The following is an 18,489-nucleotide window of genomic DNA, read 5'->3' on the forward strand; positions in this document are numbered from 1 at the left end:
CTTTGCTGACCCCACTCTTCCCTCTGGTGGGGTATGGGCATGCCCCACTGATTCCACCTGGAGTCGTCTTCCCTATTGACCCCATTCTTCTGTCTTTATCCCCCCAGTCTTCATTCTCCCTACCCAACTCTATCTGTATGCAGGTGGACGCCCCACACGCCAAAAATAACCGTGTCTAAATTACGCTGTTCGCCCACCATTTTGGCTTTTCCAATTCTAGTGCAATATTCCCATGCAATTTTTTTTTTTTTTTTTTTTTTTTTTAAGGTCCTAGCTACTGAAATCCCATGAAACTAGGTGGCAGGACCTGCCAGAGTGCAAATTTAAACTAGTGGTTACCTGGTCTGCCTCCACGGGGCGAAGTGCGGGCAACGTTGGGCCTCAGCTGGGGTCCAGCGGCTAAATGGCCAGAAGAACAACCGTACTACAACATAACTCACTCACATGATCCAACACTTTTAAATCTCTGGCCTTCCCAGTGAACTGGTACACTCACAATGAAAGCAACGCGGAGATGGGGGAAACCCCTGGTGCCGTTAGACACTTAACACACTTTGCACTTTGCATGGCATTTATGTTTTAACACTAATTGTAGCAACTGTTATTAGAGAGCCTCAGAATTTTTCATGGAAAAGGCGTTTATCGTAAACTTTTGGCTAACTTTTAGTTGTCATTCTCCAGCTATGGAAAATGACAGCTAAAATAATATTAGAAACGAGACAGTGATACAGTACTACGAAATTATAAAGGAAAAGTGGTAGAAATTCGTTTTGATTAAAAACGGAAACGATGAATTAATACATATTTAAATGATATGAGCTCAAAAAAGTAATATTTCTCTAGCGAACCCGAAGTGTTACACAGAAATCTTTTTCTGTTGAAATCGGGGATTGAGAGATTCCAGAATTTAAAATTTTCCGGATGTTGAAAGAGGTACCAATATAAATAGTGGTTGAGCAGTTAATTATCATCATCATTATCATCAGCCATTTTCAATCCACTGCAGGATGAAGGCCTCTCCAGCAACTTTCCAGTTCCTTCTGTTTTGTGTAATGGCCATCCATTTACTACCCACAAACTCACGAATTTCATCTATCCATCTCCGCCTTTGTCTTCCAGGTTTTCTTCTAGTTCCTCTTGGGTACCATTCTGTTATTTTCTTAGTCCATTTGTCATAATGTCTTCGAGCTATGTGTCCTGCCCAAGACCATTTTAGTTCTTTACTTGAGTTTGCTGCCTAATCCATGTGTTTCTCTTCTTATCTAACAGTCCGATTCCCAAAATAATTCGTTCCATTCTTCGCTGTGTAGTTCTCAGCTTCTCTTCCATTCTTTTTGTGAGTACCCAAGTTTCACTTCCATAAGTCATTGTGGGGAGTATACATTGGTTCATTATTTTACGTTTCAGACAAACTGGTATATTGCTCTTCAGTATGTGACTATATTTCCTGAATGCTATCCATCCAAAATTTATTCTTCTCTTGACTTCCAGCCATTTATCATTATTACAGCTAATAACTTGTCCCAGATAAGTATATGACTCCACCTTTTCAATTACTGCTCCTTCAATCATTATGTCCCTTTCTGTGGCATACTTATTCATCATTACTTTTGTTTTAGCCATATTCATCTTTAGTCCAAAATCTTTACTAACTGTGCATAACTGATTAAGATTTTTCTCTAATTCTTTGGGATCGTGGCTTATGACCACAATGTCATCTGCAAATCGTAAATGGTTTAGGTACTCTCCATTCACACTGACTCCTTTCTGCGACCAGTCTAATCTTCTGAAAGCTTCCTCAAGTGCAGCAGTAAACAGGTTCGGAGATATTGTGTCTCCTTGTCGAACTCCTTTCTCGATTTTAAATTTTCTACTGTCTTTGTCTAGTCTAATAAAGGAGGTAGCGTTCTCATATATTTTCTTCAAAATCATAATATTTGGGGTATCTATGCCTTGTCTTTCCAGTGCCCGAAACATTGCCTTATGCTGTACGGAGTCAAATGCCTTTTCATAATCCATAAATGCCAGGCATAATGGTGTTTTATATTCATTTGCTTTCTCCATTAGCTGTGATATTACGTGAAGGTGATCCATGGTTGAGAATCCTGTCCTAAAGCCAGCTTGCTCTTTCGGTTGATTCTCATGAAGTATTTTTTTTTTTTTTTTTAATCTGTTAGTAATGACTCTTGTGAACAACTTGTAGCTGTGGGATAACAAGCTAATTTGTCTATAATTTCCAATTTCTGATTTATCTCCTTTCTTACGCAGCAAAACTATGATTGAATTATCCACTGCTTAGGCGTCACACCTTTTCTAATGCATTTTGTGAAGAGCCTTGCCAGTTTTTGTGTTATGTCTCTTCCTCCCAATTTTAACAACTCTACAGTAACTTCATCTTACCCCCGGGGCTTTCTGATTCTTCATTTTCTTCAACCCATGTTCTACCTCATCAGGAAGAATATCAGGTATGTCGTATGTGTTGCTACTTTAAATCCATCTTCCCCACTGCTGGCATCATTCCCTGGCTCCTTGTATAATTCTCTATAGTAGTCTTCTGCTATTTGAATTATGCCTTCTCTGCTGTTTACAAGTACACCATCGCTATTCTTCAGTTTCAGTATCATTTGTCTTTCTGTATTACTGCTCATGGCTGCTGATTTACAAGGAGAAAATTGAGTATACTCAATTTTCTCCTTGTCAGTGTTTATCTTGCTCTTCATTTTTCGCGTTCGGTTCATCATAACAAGTGTTTCTTGACTAATTTTTTCTTCTTTGGATTTCTTTTTCCCTATAGGTTTCTTGGGCTTTATGACTTTCAGAAAGTTGTAATATTCCTCGTCGATATCTTGGTCCTGAGCAGTCTGCAGAAGCTCAAACTTGCTCTTAAGTTCCAGTACATACTGCTTTTTTCTCCTCTTCTGTTATCTCAAAGACCTTTGTATTACTCGAGTCAATTTTTTTCTTTCCTTTCTTACATCTATATCAAGTGTACATCTTAACATTCTGTGATCATTTCCAACATTTACCTTATTCAGTCTGGAACATCACGATATATCTTCTGTTAGTGAGAATGAAGTCGATTTCATTAATTGTTAATCCATTTGGGCTCTTTCATGTCCACTTTCTGTTCACCCTTTTCTTGAAAATAGTGTTCATTACTGATAATCCTTGAGATTCTGCAAATTCCACAAGTCTTTCACCTCTTTCATTTCTTTCACCAATTACAAAATTTCCTGTAATTCCCCTTTCTGCGCTGTTTTGTCTTTTTCCAACCTTAGCATTGAAGTCCCCCCTATTAATAGTGTAGTGGGTTTTCTGCTCATTTAGTAACAACTGAACTTATTTATATCTATAAACATTGTTAATCCATTTGGGCTCTTTCATGTCCACTTTCTGTTCACCCTTTTCTTGAAAATAGTGTTCATTACTGATAATCCTTGAGATTCTGCAAATTCCACAAGTCTTTCACCTCTTTCATTTCTTTCACCAATTACAAAATTTCCTATAATTCCCTTTTCTGCGCTGTTTTGTCTTTTTCCAACCTTAGCATTGAAGTCCCCCCTATTAATAGTGTAGTGGGTTTTCTGCTCATTTAGTAACAACTGAACTTATTTATATCTGTAAACATTTATACTGACTAAAGGGTAGTCAATAACAGCTTAATTTTTTTGCTAAATGTGAGCAAAATGGCAGTAAACAAAGTCACGGAAAATGTTGTCATGTAGTGGAATGTCAAGTTTAAATGCATGTCTTGTACAGTATCAGAGAGAGAGAGAGAGAGAGAGAGAGAGAGAATATCAATGATTGTGCTTCAAAGAAAAATGTACCTTTGTATTGGAGGCTAAAAGAAAGATGAATAGTTTGAAAATTGAAAAGTTTATAGCATTATTAGACCGTTCTGAAAACAGTTGAGCTTTTAATTTGATTCTGTTGTGTTTTCGCTTTCCGTTCGAGATGGTCCCAAACGTTCTTCGTAGTATTTAAATGTGCCAGAGGCGAAACTACGAGCAATATAAATTCTGTGCTCCCCGCAGACAAATTGCCTAACGGCTCCTTTTCCCCTTCTAGTTTATTTGCCCTACCATTCTCTCTGATCTTCGTGTCAGTTAAAAGCAGTAAAGACGACCTGTACAGTTGTCATCTGGAATACAGGAGTATCCAAGTCATGAGTGTCCCTCAAATGTTCAACAAAAGGTATAACCTGATCATCCAGAATATTTGTTTAGCCAGCCTGATTCATCCTTGTTGGATGAATCAGACTTACGCCATTGCTCAAATGGGGGACGTAGTTTATAATAGCTAAAACATTCCCAAAGCATCACTGATCCACAACCATCTCGTACGACACCGTACGCACTGGTTGAAAAGCCTCGTTGCGTCCCCTGTGTACTTAGTTCCTGGCATCATTAAGAGTATAGACAAAATTTGGATTCGTCAGATCACATCAAACCTTTCCAATCATCAGTAGTTCAGTTTATATCTCTTTTAGCCCATGTTAGCCGGACTTTTCTATGTGCAACTGTCAATACTAGTCTTTTTCGGTTGGGGTAAGGGAGCTCTTCCAGATATACGTGTTATTTCTCATGAGATATCCATGAGAGTTGTTATGCAAATCTCTTCGCAGTGTTTTCTCAAAAATACGCTGATGAGGTCATTGGTTAACTGTCTGCAGCAGTTAACCAAGGACGTATCAGCAGATCTGAAAGCGTTTTTTATTTACTAGACCCAATATTCTTTGCCGATCACGATTTTTGCTCCCTCTCACCATCCTTAAACCCGTTATTACTGTTTTTTTTTTTTTTCCGAGATTGCAAATTCTCACACCTCTTTACAGGATGCCCTTCAGAACTGCCAAATTCTCTTACTCCTTTTTGCCCCTCTTTTCGGCGTCCTATCTTTCGTGGTGGAAACCTGTGACTGAAGAAGTCACAGCAGGCATATTCTATATATACAGAAAACGAGTTAACCTTCTATTCTAATTTCAATGCTGTAAGCAAACATAATAGACGCATTCAATCTGTTATATGGCTAAATACCACGAGTTTTGTCTGGTGTCCTTACTTTACTATTGAAAATAATAAAAATATAAAAGCGAACTGCCCGTTTCGTAAACTTTTCAATTTCGACACCTGATTAATGGTACCAAAAACCGTGGCTATGTGGAATTAAATCTGTTGTTTATGCGAGTTAGTATTTCGCCATTTATGGAAGAGGTAAAAGTATAACTCTTTTAAGAAGCTAATGAAGTTTACTGAATAAGCGATATCACGAAGAGAGCTTGTTTTGCGTGAATTCCTAAAGACAAAATAATGCTGTCGTTGCCACGAGTGCCAGATTGCTTTCATTTCTGGATTTGGAAAAAAAAAAAAAAAAAATGTCATGTATGCCAGATTTTAAATTACATATTGTGAACTGCTAGATATTACAGAGCTTCTTCTAATTTTTCTCTATTTTTTCAGATTCGCTTTAAATTTTTATGTTGTTGATATATATATATATATATATATATATATATATATATATATATATATATATATATATATATATAATATATCAGAATAGTACTTAATTATTGGCTAACCGTGTATAGTTTAGCACCAGTGTACATTACACAATGCAGACATTCATCAGATAGTTGTCATTCGGCTAATTACTTGTCATGTTCTTCGGTATGACAAACCGGAATTGTAAGACATTGAACTTCAGTAAGAAAGAGCATTGCATTGCATTGTGTAAATAACAATAGAAAAATTCAAATATAACAAGGGCGAAGGATGAAATTGGTACAAATTATAATGGGCGAGCCTTAGCTTGCATATCTCCACAGTAATGGTTGATGCTCGTATCTGAACAATAGTCATAATATTATTATCTTATCAAATAAGGCTGGCATATTTTGCTCATTCTATTATCGCCTGTCATATGAAAAAAGGTTGAAAACATTGGTATACAGCATTGAAGCATTCTTCATTTTATTGAACGACTGCTTTTTACACCAGCATGTTAGAGGGGGCAACAAGAGAACGCAATACTCTTGATCTGATTATCAGCAATGACTCTTCAGCAAGGTACTGTATGTGGATAGCAGTAATCCCGAATAACGTACCAATTCAAGGGTAGTGAAGAACGAAGAGGACCTTGGGGGTTATTGTGCAGTTAGACCTGAGTTCTCTGATCAGTGGTGACGGGCTGCTAGAACAGCTCATGGGGTGTGTAGTTTAAATAATTTTAAGAAAGAACTAGACAAATTATTAGAGGGGATGGACAAGGTGATGTAAGGAGTGTTTTTTTTTTTTTTTTTTTAACCAATGCTTCATAAGCTTGCTTTCTTGCATCATTTGCTACTACTGATACTAATATTGATTTTTGTCTGGCTTTGAGGACATGCCTCTTGAAGCCAGGAATTCTTGCTGCGTAAAACTTTTGCAAGAATTTTTGCTTCGTGAACACTTGCATAAAGCAAAGTAAACAATTTGAAAAAGAGTGTCGTGATCAGGAATTTTGTCGTCTCGTTCTTTTTAAATATATTTTGAAAGTATATTTTAAATGAGATGATTAAACTAGAACTTGCTACGTTGTAGTATTGATACTTGTGTCAAGTGACTATGATTCCGTTGTGTCGTAACTCTTGTATAGCAGATATGCCTATGAAACGTAAACATAGTTCTATTAAAACATTGATATTTGAAAAAAAAAAAATAAATAAATAAAATAAAATACTGTTAATCGTACAGTAATCAGCACAGTTCGCACATCTCTTAATTCTACAAACTCCGTGTTTACACAAACAAAGAAGCTCTCTTTCATGAGTTACAATTCACGTGAATACGAGTTAAACTTACAGAGTCCAGTCACAATATTACGACCACCCCCCAAATGCCGACATCACACAGGCCTAGCGAATCATACAGCACCGTGTAAGTTCACACACCGCAAGCATATAAGGCTTGATGTTCGCATCCGTGAACACAGTAACAGCTTCTGTCATGGGCAAAGCACACGACCTATCAGACCTGGAAAAAGACATGACCATCAGCTATCGGGCCAGGGGTGCCAGCATTTATGAAACAGCGGACTTTGTGAAATGCACACGTGCTGCAGTGGTGAACGTGTATCAAGACTGGACGAGTGGGACAGTTTTGACGACCCGACGTGCCAATGGTGGAGCCCCATGCACCATTGAGTCCAGAGGTGTATGTCGGCTGAAACGGTTGGTCAGGACCGATCGGCGCGCTACTCTTGCTCAACTGGCCGTCCAAATGAACCGTGGGGCCACCAGAAAGGTCTCCAACACGACATGTGGACATGTGTCTTTGTAAGGGGCGGCTCCTAGAACGCGAGTTCATCTCCGCCTCGTATCTCTGTGAAGGACAGTACCACTGTAAGACGGCCAGAAATGTGAGTAGTATAGGTTTTGTGTGTACTATGTGTGTTCTATGTTATGTTCTGGCCACTTGGCTACCCAGAAGCCCAATCACCTGTACAGATGATGCTGGATACTCGTCCACACCACGGAAAGATGGGCCAGTCCCAGTGGAGCATGTACTGTCTCGATATGAGACTCTGACCCACCTGATGTTGCCAAAAGGTGGGCCAGATTTTTCTGGGGGCCCACTCCAGAGAGGGGAGTAAAATAAGTAAATAAAAAAAACAATTCCAGTGGTGCAAAAAAAAATAATAATAAATAAATAAAAATCCCCGTGGTGAAGGAAAAAAATAAATAAATAAAAATCCCCGTGGAGAAGGAAAATAATAATAAATAAATTCTCTGTGATAAAAAAAAAAGAGAGCTGTCTCTGGAACCAGTGACAGCCCAGCATCTTCAGTAGATCTGCCCCTCCGAAAGCCAAACTGCTTAGGGCTGCTCATTCCACTACTTTCGTAGTGTCCCTCCAATCTATTCATCAACGCTGTTTCAAAAACCTTTGCGATAACTGGCAATAATGCCACTGGTCTATATGATCCAGGATCCATCCTCTCTTTTTCTCTTTTCTTTAGTAATATTTTAATGTATGCCTCCTTCCAACAACTAGGAAAGATTTTCTCATTTAAGCACACATTATATAACTCTACCAATTCCTTTCCAAATTTCAAACCAAACTTCTTTATCACTTCGGTTAGCAATCCATCTCTGCCTGGTGCTTTTTTTATCTTAACTTTCTCCAGTGCTGTCTTCGATTCGTCTGCCAACAATCGTGTCTGAGAACAGACACAGAGTATAGAGTATTTTTGGGTCTAACGGCACCAGGGATTTACCCCATCTCCGCGTATGTTCTTTGTAACGAGGACAGTACGCAGTCATGGCCAGAGGTTTAAAAGTGTGTGGGTCATGTGTTGTGTAATATGTTGTGCAACCGAGAACAGACATAGTGTGCATAGTGTTGGGGAAAAGGCACCTCCGGTGGTTTCCCACATCTGTGCCATATGAACTCTATGGAGACAAACAGTATCACTGTGAAAGCTAGAAAAAATTTTTGTGTTGTAAATGAAATATTGTGCTGGGTTCTGTTGGGTGTCCTGGCTTTTGGCCGTAGGGCCCCTGGTGGGACCCCACGTTGCCCGCACACACCACTAGGAGGTAGCCAGGCTGTCCATAATTCTCTGGCTAGTCTCCTCCAGGTCGCCTGAGCTTCCTGAAAAGAGACCAAGTAAAAAAAAAGAAAATAGGGTACAGGGAGTACAGAATGTACCGGAGAGGGTAAAGGAAAGGAGGTATAGACAGAGCGACAGAGGATGTAAGGGAAGGCATCCTCCGCAGGTTGAGTGGGAATTCTCCCACCTAAGCGGAAGTGGAAGAAGAGGGCCCTTGAAAGGGTAGGAAGACAATCACATATCAAGAGACACATGGATGAAACAATTCAAGCGACCTGAGTGTCAAGTTCAGTAGCTAGAAGTAGTCACAATCTAGGTGAAGATGTTCAGTATATGAGAAAAGGGTGTCCATCAATATGCATCAGTTCCAGGATGTTCTACCAGTGATCTTCTTCTGGTGAAGAGATCATGGGCGAAGGCAGAGAAAGCGTGGTACTGGTCTTCCTCATTGATCAGAAAATGTTCATTTCCTCGAGGCAAGGCATGTATTTTTGATATGAGCAACGTTCACAGGTCCTCGTAGAGTGGGCAAACATAGAATAGGTGATCCCAGTCGTCGTTTTCGCCACAAAGACAACGAGGGTCATCCACGATGTTCATAGAGGCAAGTTTGATTTATGGATCCATGGCCTGTAATCAGGAAAGTGGTATATAACTCTGGGCTGTACCATGCTGGAGCTTTAGGGTAGATCTGGGCTATTTCAGGTAAGACTTTTTTAGTGATGGAACCTTTAGGGGTGGTATTCCATCTGTTTTGCCAGGCGTTAAGAAGGTAGACTGCAAGACGCAGTCTACCTTTTTTTCTTCTTTGATGGTGTTTGTTGGGTTTGTGGTGAAATCCAGGATGATTGTAGGGAGTCCCTTTACGAGCCGGTAGCGTACGCCTTTGCGAATTATCTGCAGGTCCAGAAGGAGAACTCCTGCCAAGACTTGGGGCGCTGGGTTGCTTACTGTGCAGCAGGCACGGGTGATAGTGAGTAGGATATTACGCCGGATGGAGGTGAGTTTCCTTTGGTTACGAACAATGAGTGCACGATGATACCAGACACCTGCACAGTAGGTTATAGTGGGAATAAATACAGCTTTGTTTAGCATTTGCAGTGAGTGGCGATTTAGGCCCCAGTCAGACCTGCTGACCCTCACTACCATTGCCGTGTAGTTCCTGACTTTGTGATGAAGGTAGCCTATATGCGGGTAAAACGTGAGCTTGGGGGTGGAGAATTACCCCAAGGTACTTCATTTCAGTTGTCAGTTTGATGGTTCTACCAGCAATTTTAATCTGCGGCGGCCTGCTTATTTGAAGGGTTCCTCAGAGTAGAATTGAAGTAGTTTTCTCAGGGGATATATGGAATTTATGGAGGCTGGTCCATTCTTGTAGCTTTGAAAGGGCTCCAGAGCTTCCAGGGAAGCTCTGGAGTTTCCAGTGACTGTCAATATCAAGTCATCTGCGAAGGCTTGGATGTCTAGGTTCAGGAACTCGTCCATAGGCATTTCTGACTGTAACGCTTCTGTTGTGAAGATAGTCCTGTATGCAGCTGTAAAGATTTGCTGGAACGTTAGCTTCTCTGAATCTTCGTAGTATACTTGGCCACCAGAGCAAGTCAAAGGCCCCGGCGAAATCCACTGATATTACTAAGAAGTATTTGGTGGCTGAGTTTTTGACTGAATCCGTGAGCTGTCGAAGAGCATCTTCTGCTGAACGGCCTGCCCGAAAACCGAACTGGTTTGGGAACGGGAGATTTGCATTTTTATAGTGTTTTTCCAATCTGGATAAGAGAAGACGTTCAAATATTTTGCTTAAAACGGGAAGGAGTGCTATGGGTCTGTATGACCTTGGCTGCTCTGGTGGTTTACTTGAGTTGTTCAAAATGAGTCGTAGATTGGCCTCTTTCCAGTCATCTGGGAAGGGTCCAACTTCCAGACAATGGTTGTACAGGCTGAGAAGGAGGGTTGATTGCGTCTCTGCAAGCTTCTTAATTACTTCTGCTTCAGTGAAGTCTAACCCTGGGCTCTTTTTGTTTTGCAAATGGCAAGTTTTAATTCATCTAAGTTGAAAGGCTGTTCTATAGAAGTGGTGCTGTAGGATGCGTTTTCAGTACAGATTTCTTGTTGCTGACTTGATTGAGGATCTGTGTTTAGCGGGAACAGGGTGACCGAGAACAGACACCCGGACACGATTGTTGGCAGAAGGCAGGCTGGTGGGGGCGGCGTTATGGTATAGGTATATTTGGGTCTAACGGCTCCTGGGATTTCTCCCATCTCCGCATATATACACTGTATGTATGTAGACATGTATAGTATCTTATATAGGACGGCACCTGAACGAAAGTTCAACTCCGACACTGTATCGGACAAGCCAGGGATTTAAAAGTACAGTATATGGGTCATGTGGTATTTAGCATGTTGTGCCCTTGTTCATCCGGCCTGTTAGCCGCCGGGCCCCTAATGGGACCCGACGGTACCATACCTCGCCACAGGGAGACCGACCGGGTGTTACCTATATAGTACTCTGGCGGGTCCTGCCACCTACTTTCCTGGGATTTCAGTGGCTAGAAACTAAAAAATAAATAAATAAAATAAAATAAAATTTTAAAAAAATGCTGTTCGCGGTTAGTTATTAGCATTTGTTATAATAATTTAGATGCTTGCGAGGGGCTATACGCTGAAATAATATTTTCTATATGCCTAAATGGGTCGGGCAGGAAATTTTGTTGTAGTTAAATTTGGACGCGTAGGGCTGAAAATGCTGTGAAAGTCAACAGTAAAGGGGGTGTGAAGACTGGAGGGAAGAAAAGGAAGTAAGGGACCGATAGAGAGGATGGCCCCGCGATTGCAGTGGAGCAGGCCCGTGCTCCACCAGAGGGAAGAGATTTGGGGAAGGAAAGGAGTGGGGGAAAAGCCCCCCTCTCCCCACGGGAAGGGAAAGAAAGCACCGTTCAAGAGAGAAACAGTGTATGTTGAATCATATGACAACCTTGGATGTCCTTTAGTCCAGGTGCCCAACAGGGCAAGATGGGTTTCTTCTGGTCTTCTATGGTGTCTTTGAACAAGTTGAGTCAGAGTCTTAGTTGTGTTTCCATTACTCTGGGCCATTGAGGGATAGCTGTTGTCTCGTGATTTGTGAACTTTTGGAATACCTCCACTCAAGGGGAGGGTAGGGTCCGTTGTCTTGTGAACAGATTTTGCGCAAACAGTGTGAATGCTTTGTAGGTCTCTTCCTCTTGTAGAACGATGTCCTCCTGGTTTCGAAGAAGCTAGTGAATCTTGGTGTATAGTTGACATCTGTGGTCCTCGTATTGGTCACACTCGTATACCAGGTGCTCCCAGGACTCCTGCTGTCCACAGGAGCACTGCGGAGTAGCTGAGATTCCAAAGTCATATAGCCTCTTTCTAAATGAGACATGTCCAGTCAATAGGTAGGTAGTTTTGAGTCCGGGTGAAAACCAGGCTGGGGAGAGTGGATAAACTTGTCCTACATCCGGTATGAACTTCTTGGTGGTTTGAGCATGCTCAATGCTGATGGTATTCTTCCTCTTGCTCAGAATAATCACTTGAGAGGGCATAAATTCAAATTGAGGAAAGACAGATGTAGGATAGATGTGCGGAAGTTTGCCTTTAGCCAGCGGGTAGTTGGTTAGTGAAACAGACTTCCATCCTTTGTTGTGGAAGTTGATAGCCTAAATAAATTTAAGGCTGAGCTGGACAGGTATTTGGAACGAAAGGAGGGGTGAAATGGGAGCGTTTTTTTGGCTGATGCTCCATAAGTTTGCTTTCTTGCATCATCGTGTGCCTCTACCAATGCTAATGACTGGTTGGGAGGGATTTGTCACCCTTTTTTTAGGAACTGGCTTGATATGAGCAAATTTCCAAGCAGAAGCGAAAACACCTTTGGAATAAGAAAGTGAAAAAAAAAAAAAGGAAACAGAACAGGAGTAACTTCTGAAGCACAGGTTTTGAGAACAAGTGGAGAAATACCATCAGGACCTGGAGCTTTCTTAGCATCAAGATTGTTCAAAATCCTCCAGACATCCTTTAAACGGAAGACCACAGGAGGCACTGAATGGATTTGTACTGGGAATGGTAAAAGGTAGTTTGGAAGAAAAGTAGGATGCTAGCAGATTAGCTTTATCTTTGGCTGAAGTGGCAATAGAACCACCTAGTTTTGCCAAAGGTGGGAATAGAGATGGGCAAAAGTTGCGGCCAATAGCTTTGGCAAGAGACCAGAATTCTCGATTTGGATAAGAAACAAGTTTTCTACTATTAGCCTGTTTGATATCTAGTTTGGACTTATTAATAACTGCTTCACAACAATGGTAAAGCAGTTATTAATAACTGCTTTACCATTGTTGTGAGCTTTGATGTAGGCAGAAGAACTTGGAGATTTGGATACAAGCCAATTGCAATATGCACAATTCTTAGCATATTTATTGGAAAACCAAGGTTTACATAAAGGACAAGATTTTAAGGTGGAGTTTGGAATAAAGGATTTCATCCCTACAAAAATAATTTCACTCAAACGATCTGAGCAAACATTGACGTCAGAAGTTTTGAAACAGTAATACAACCAAGGAAAAGAAGAAAGGAAATTTCGCAGGTCATTACATTTTGCATTCTTGTAATGCCAAACAACACAAGGTTGGGAATAGCCACGAGATAAAGGTTCCATTGGAGAAGAGAATCACCAGGTTGTGATCAGAGGTGCCTAAAGGACCACTCACCTTGACCATATAATTAGAAGGGTTGTTTGTGAGAAAAAGATTGAGCGTTGGCTGCAAGTTTAGGATTGTCTGTTATTCTGGTAGGTAAATGAACAATCTGTGCAAGATCATTAGTAATTGCCAAAACCTCGGCATCTTGACCAACTGGGTAGGTAGCGTAGTGATGGTTGTGTTAAATGCTTATGGAATTGTGCTCCTTTTTTTTTTTTTAATGTATAAGCATGGTTTAAAGAGTAGTTATTTTTATAAAATATTTGGCATGGATTGAGATAACTTCGGTGAGTCATAGGATAAAATTTTATTGCAGGTATTGAAGAGACACACAAGATATCGGTGTTTGGAAATTGTTTTCGAACTCTAAGAGCGTAATGGAGCCTTGGTAATGGAGCCTTTGTTAGTGAGGTTCCAGCGATTTTGCCATAGTGATTTCACGTGTTGCAAAATCCGTCTGTTCTCCACGGTTTTGGAGTTTGTTGGGTCTGTGGTGAATCCTATATGAGAGACTATTTTTCCTTTGGAATGTTGGTACAGCAACCCCCAGCACGCAATCTCCAAGTCCAGGGGAAGGCATCCCGCCAGGACCTGAAGCGCGTGGGTGCTCACAGTGCAGCAAGCTCTTGTCATTATGAGTAATATCGATCGGTGTGTCATCTCTAGTTTTTTCTTGTTGACAGCTGTGCTAGTCTTTGTGTACCAGGCCCCAGCTGCATAGGCTAGTGCTGGGATGAAGAATGCCTTATAGAGGACGCCAAGGGCCCTCTTCTTCAGGCCCCAGTCTTTCCTAGTGACTCTGGCAAGTAGGCTCGCATATCTTCTTATGTTTGTTCTCAGGTAGCAGAGATGTGGTGTGAAGCTAAGGTTTCTGTCAAGTATCACTCCGAGGTATTTTATTTCTGTTAGCAATTTATGGTGTTCCCGTTTATCTTAATCTGCGGTGGTCTTCTAGGGTCAAGGAATCCTTTGAGAAGTATTGAACTTGTTTTTTCTGAGGAGATAGTAAGGAGATTTGTACTAGTCCAATTTTGCAAGTCTCTAGCGGCCCGGTTTGCTATGGTCTCCAGTCGTGCCCGGCTGTCAGCCTGCAGCATCAGAACCAGGTCATCCGCATATGCCTGGGTTTTAACATTTGGAATATCCAAATTAAGGAACTCGTCTAGGACCAGGTTCCACAAGAGCGGTCCCAGGACAGAACCCTGAGGGCAGTCCCTGTGGACCGGCTTAGAAACAGAGGCGTATGGAGTGGTAACAGTGATTCGCCTGTTTTCAAGATAGGATTTGAGGCATCGATATAAGTCTCCTGTGATATGAGCCTTCCGGAGCCTGGCCAGAACAGCAGGCCACCAGAGAGAATCAAAGGCCCCTGCTAAGTCAATCGATGTTTGGAGGAAGTATTTTGTGTTGCAGTTATTAGCTGTTTCAATAATATTTTCCAGAGCCTCTACAGCCGAGCGCCCCTTCCTAAAGCCATATTGATTAGGCGACAAGAGGTTTGATTCGTGGAAGTGGTTCTCGATTCTTTGGTAGAGAAGGCGCTCGAAGAGCTTGCTGAAGATTGACAGCAAGGCGATTGGCCTATACGACCCTGGCATTCCTTGTGGTTTCGTCGGGTTTTTTAAAATGAGTTTTATTCGTGCCGTTTTTTACGAGGCCGGGAAGTGGCCCACCGAGAGACATCGGTTGAGGAGTCCCAATATTGTGTTCGGTATAGTTTCTACCACCACCTTGAGCATCTCGGGCTCAATTTGATCTATACCAGGGGTCTTTCTATTTTTAATTCTCGCTGCCGCTATGCTGAGTTCCATTGGTGAGAAGGCAGGTTCAACAGCTGTGGTTGTGTATGTGTTATTGTTCTCAAGTTTTCTTTGTTCCTGGGTTTGAGGCTCGGTTGCAGGAAGGAAGATATGGTCCAAGATATTGTCTATAGAGGATTTTCATGTTCTGGTATAGGTTCCCTGAGCTGTCTCGTTTGCCGTTACGACTTCCCCTCTGGGGAGTTCGTTTGTGGTGACCCGATACACCACTCCCCAGGGGTTAGCCTTTCCTTCTGTATTTACTAGGTTTTCCCATGAGGCTTTCTTTCTTTTCTTTATTTTAGCTGTGTAGTCATTTCTGACCTCACGGTACTGTTGCCGTAGTACATCGATCTCTGCCTGTGGCCAGGATCTACGCGCCCTCTGAAATGCCTTGCGGGCACTATTTACCCTTTTCCGGAGATCTGTGAGCTCTGGCGACCACCAAGGAACGGCTTTGAGGGAGGGCATCTTCTTCTTGATGGCTATATCTGCCGCTTCTGTGATTATTTTTGTTACCTCTCGCTGACGCCGGTCTAGGTTGAATTCATTGGGGTGGAAGTTTTCTGCTTTCTCCGTCAGCAGCTGCTTAAAAAGTTTCCAATCCGCTTTTGATATGGCGTATCTTGGTAATAAAAGTCGTGTGACCTGTTGCGTTTGGAGTGATCGATGGAGGGTAAGTTAACACTCTGTGATCTGAAGTGGTCCAGTGTTGTTGTACCTCCCAAGGAGAGAGAGAGGTGTCCTGCTATGGAATGGCTTGCAAGGGTTAGGTCGATATTAGCTTCCCACATAGTGTTCGAGAAGGTGTGGAGCTGGTTTGGTCTGTTTAGAATGGATAGGTCGCTGCTTGATATGTACTCCTCTAGGCGCTGGCCTCTGTTTGTTCCTCTCCGTTCTGGTGTCTCACTGTGCCAGGCAGGTGATCTGCAGTTTGCATCAAGGCCTAATATAAGTTTGGCGTTTGGTAGTTGTTGCTGCAGATTCTGAAGATATTGTATTGTAGGGAGTATGTCTTCTCCTGGTCGGGCATAGATGGACACTACGTAAAATTCCCCTAGGGATGATGCTGTATGGGCGCAGACTGCCCAGTTTATGCACAGGTCTGTTATCTTAGTTACAGTGAGGTCAGGATTACAAACAGCGATGGCAGCCCAAGGAGTTTCACCATCCACTTGGATAATTTTAAACTGTAGTGGGTACCCTCTAACTTGATATTTATGTGTATAGGGCTCTTGTAGAAGAAGTAGGTCTAGCTTCTCTTCTTTAGCTTTCTTAACTAGCTGTGCTACGACAGCCTTGGAGCGTTGCGCATTGTGTTGTGCTATCTTCACCTTTGACATGTTATAGTAGTTGTTATTACTCTCCATAATTGATTCTCAATTGTTGCGCACCCTTTGCTTTAATGTAAACAGGTCATTTACTGTCCCTAATGGAATCTTCATGGCCCTACAGTTTGCACAAACGGGGGTTTCTGCTTTTTTTGGGCAATTGTTATATTCATGCCCAGTGTTGGCACAATGACTACAAGTGGGTTGCGACTGCTTGCAGGTGTGAGTCGTGTTGGCCAAAGCGACAGCACCGGAAGCATTTGGGAACAGCCACATGCTCTCTGAAACGGTGGCTGCCCCAGTTTACATAGATTCTGGACTGTTGGCTCAGGATTCTCCAAGTGGACGGAGACAGTTCAACGATCCAGTTAGCAGAATTTCCATTTCTGGGCTCTGTTTTATACCTTGGTATGATATGTTGTCGTGGCTCATCGCCTGTGGGTAGCTGACTGCAGTTTTTGGTATAAATCTCCTGAACAAGTTCTTCTGGGGTCACGTCTTTGTCGATTCCTAATATTAGTATGCTTGGCCCTTTCTCTTTAGGATGTTCAGCTATGAGTCCTAAGGAGGGTATTTTAGGATTTTGTAGTATTCCCCGTAGATCTTCCTCTGTGTCAGTCTGTATTATAACTCCAACGTTTCTTGTCTTTCTGACAGATCTAATCCTCGTGTGTTTGAAGTCATCCTTAAGCTTTTCGATTACTGTTTGTTTCACTTCCTCATTCGTTTTGTGGACTTCGTTTGACGTCGGTTTCAATATTACTAGGTGTGGTTTGGTGATCGGGGTTTTCTTGGGGGCTATTCCAGCCTGACCTGCAGGACGATTTCCATTTGTAGCGTTGATGTTGTTCCTCAGCGCCTGTGAATAAGTGGGAGCGCGCTGTAGCATGTGGTTTGCCCCACTGTTTTGGAGGACCTCCAATTTTGCTGTGGCAATTTCCTTCTCTAGCTGAGTTTGTATCATCCTGGTACAAACACCTATTTCCATTTTCATCCAAATGGAGACGATCTCTGCGCGGAGAACAGCTGTAATCCTGTTGGTTGGCTCCTTAAAGAGACTCTCCAGGGCAGTTCGCAAAGCAAGGGACTGCTCCAGAATGGTTCCTTCCTGGAAAGCTGGGTCCATAGGGGTCCCTTGTAGTTTATCCCATGGCTTTCCTGAGGCTTTGCCATTCTGGGTGGTAGTTTGCTCTGTGGATTCCTTGTTTTCACTTTGGGAGCGAGTCTTCCTATCAGTGTTCGGTACAACATATTTCTTGTACTTCCGCTTGGAGGCGGAAGCTCCAGATTGCGTGGATTCAGAGTCCTCGTAGCAGTCCACTATGACCAGGTCATCACTGTGAGCTGTCTACGAAATAGGCGCTCCAGAATTTCCTGATATCTCTTCCTTTTCCATCATTTTCGTATTATCGGGTTCACTTCGGATAACCGAGTCCGTATTGTTTTCATTCATGAGAGGAATGAAAGGGACGTCGAATGACACTAGCTAGGTGTTTGTAGTGCAATTATTAGCCTTGCAGCAGAGCAATAAGTTTTTGGATTGCCACCCCTCCAAAAATAGTAGGGGGGAGAAAAGGTTGTTCCAAGATCGGCCCAGAAGGATACTGTTACTTTCTGTACAATGTCTGTGGACATTCGCTTCACAGAGAGTGAACCGCAATCAAGGTCACAGCTAATAAATGTCAGATGACTAATCCCTGCGCCGGAGGGGAACACTACACATTCCACAGTACGGGTCAGTATAGTAGCTTGTCTATTGTAAGTCTATGGGAGAGGGGGGGGGAACTAGATAGTCATGATTTCTTCGCAAAATAGTTCAAAACAGTCAATTTTTTATCACATTTAGTCTCAAAATGTTGGGACAGTATCACGGTCCAAAGTCACTCAGGTTGAAGCTCCCTCCCAAGTCAAATGCAGGATCCAAACGTATTGACCAGGAATATTTGGTCACCCTCCCTATTTCCTTGTTGTCAGCGGCATGGTGACCTGTCTGCCAACAAAGGGAACAGGTAAAAAACGCTTGTATTCTGCTAAATAACCCAGTAGATGTAAAAATAG

The 18,489-nt window shown here is 42.1% G+C and overlaps 1 protein-coding gene across 1 annotated transcript in view; it reads right to left on the minus strand.

Annotated features, from left to right (window-relative positions):
* The window catches only part of LOC150085644 (uncharacterized), a 156,305-nt gene that overhangs the window by 87,039 nt on the left and 50,777 nt on the right, over positions 1–18,489 (minus strand). Inside the window, exon 3 of the mRNA XM_090374632.1 lies at positions 16,836–17,775. Within this exon, the coding sequence (XP_090230758.1) occupies positions 16,836–17,775 (940 nt within the window). The remainder of the gene's footprint in view (positions 1–16,835; positions 17,776–18,489) is intronic.

Source organism: Mastigoproctus giganteus, chromosome 5, assembly GCF_048544385.1.
Source record: "Mastigoproctus giganteus isolate SK-2022 chromosome 5, ASM4854438v1, whole genome shotgun sequence".
In the NCBI taxonomy this organism is placed as follows: domain Eukaryota; kingdom Metazoa; phylum Arthropoda; class Arachnida; order Uropygi; family Thelyphonidae; genus Mastigoproctus; species Mastigoproctus giganteus.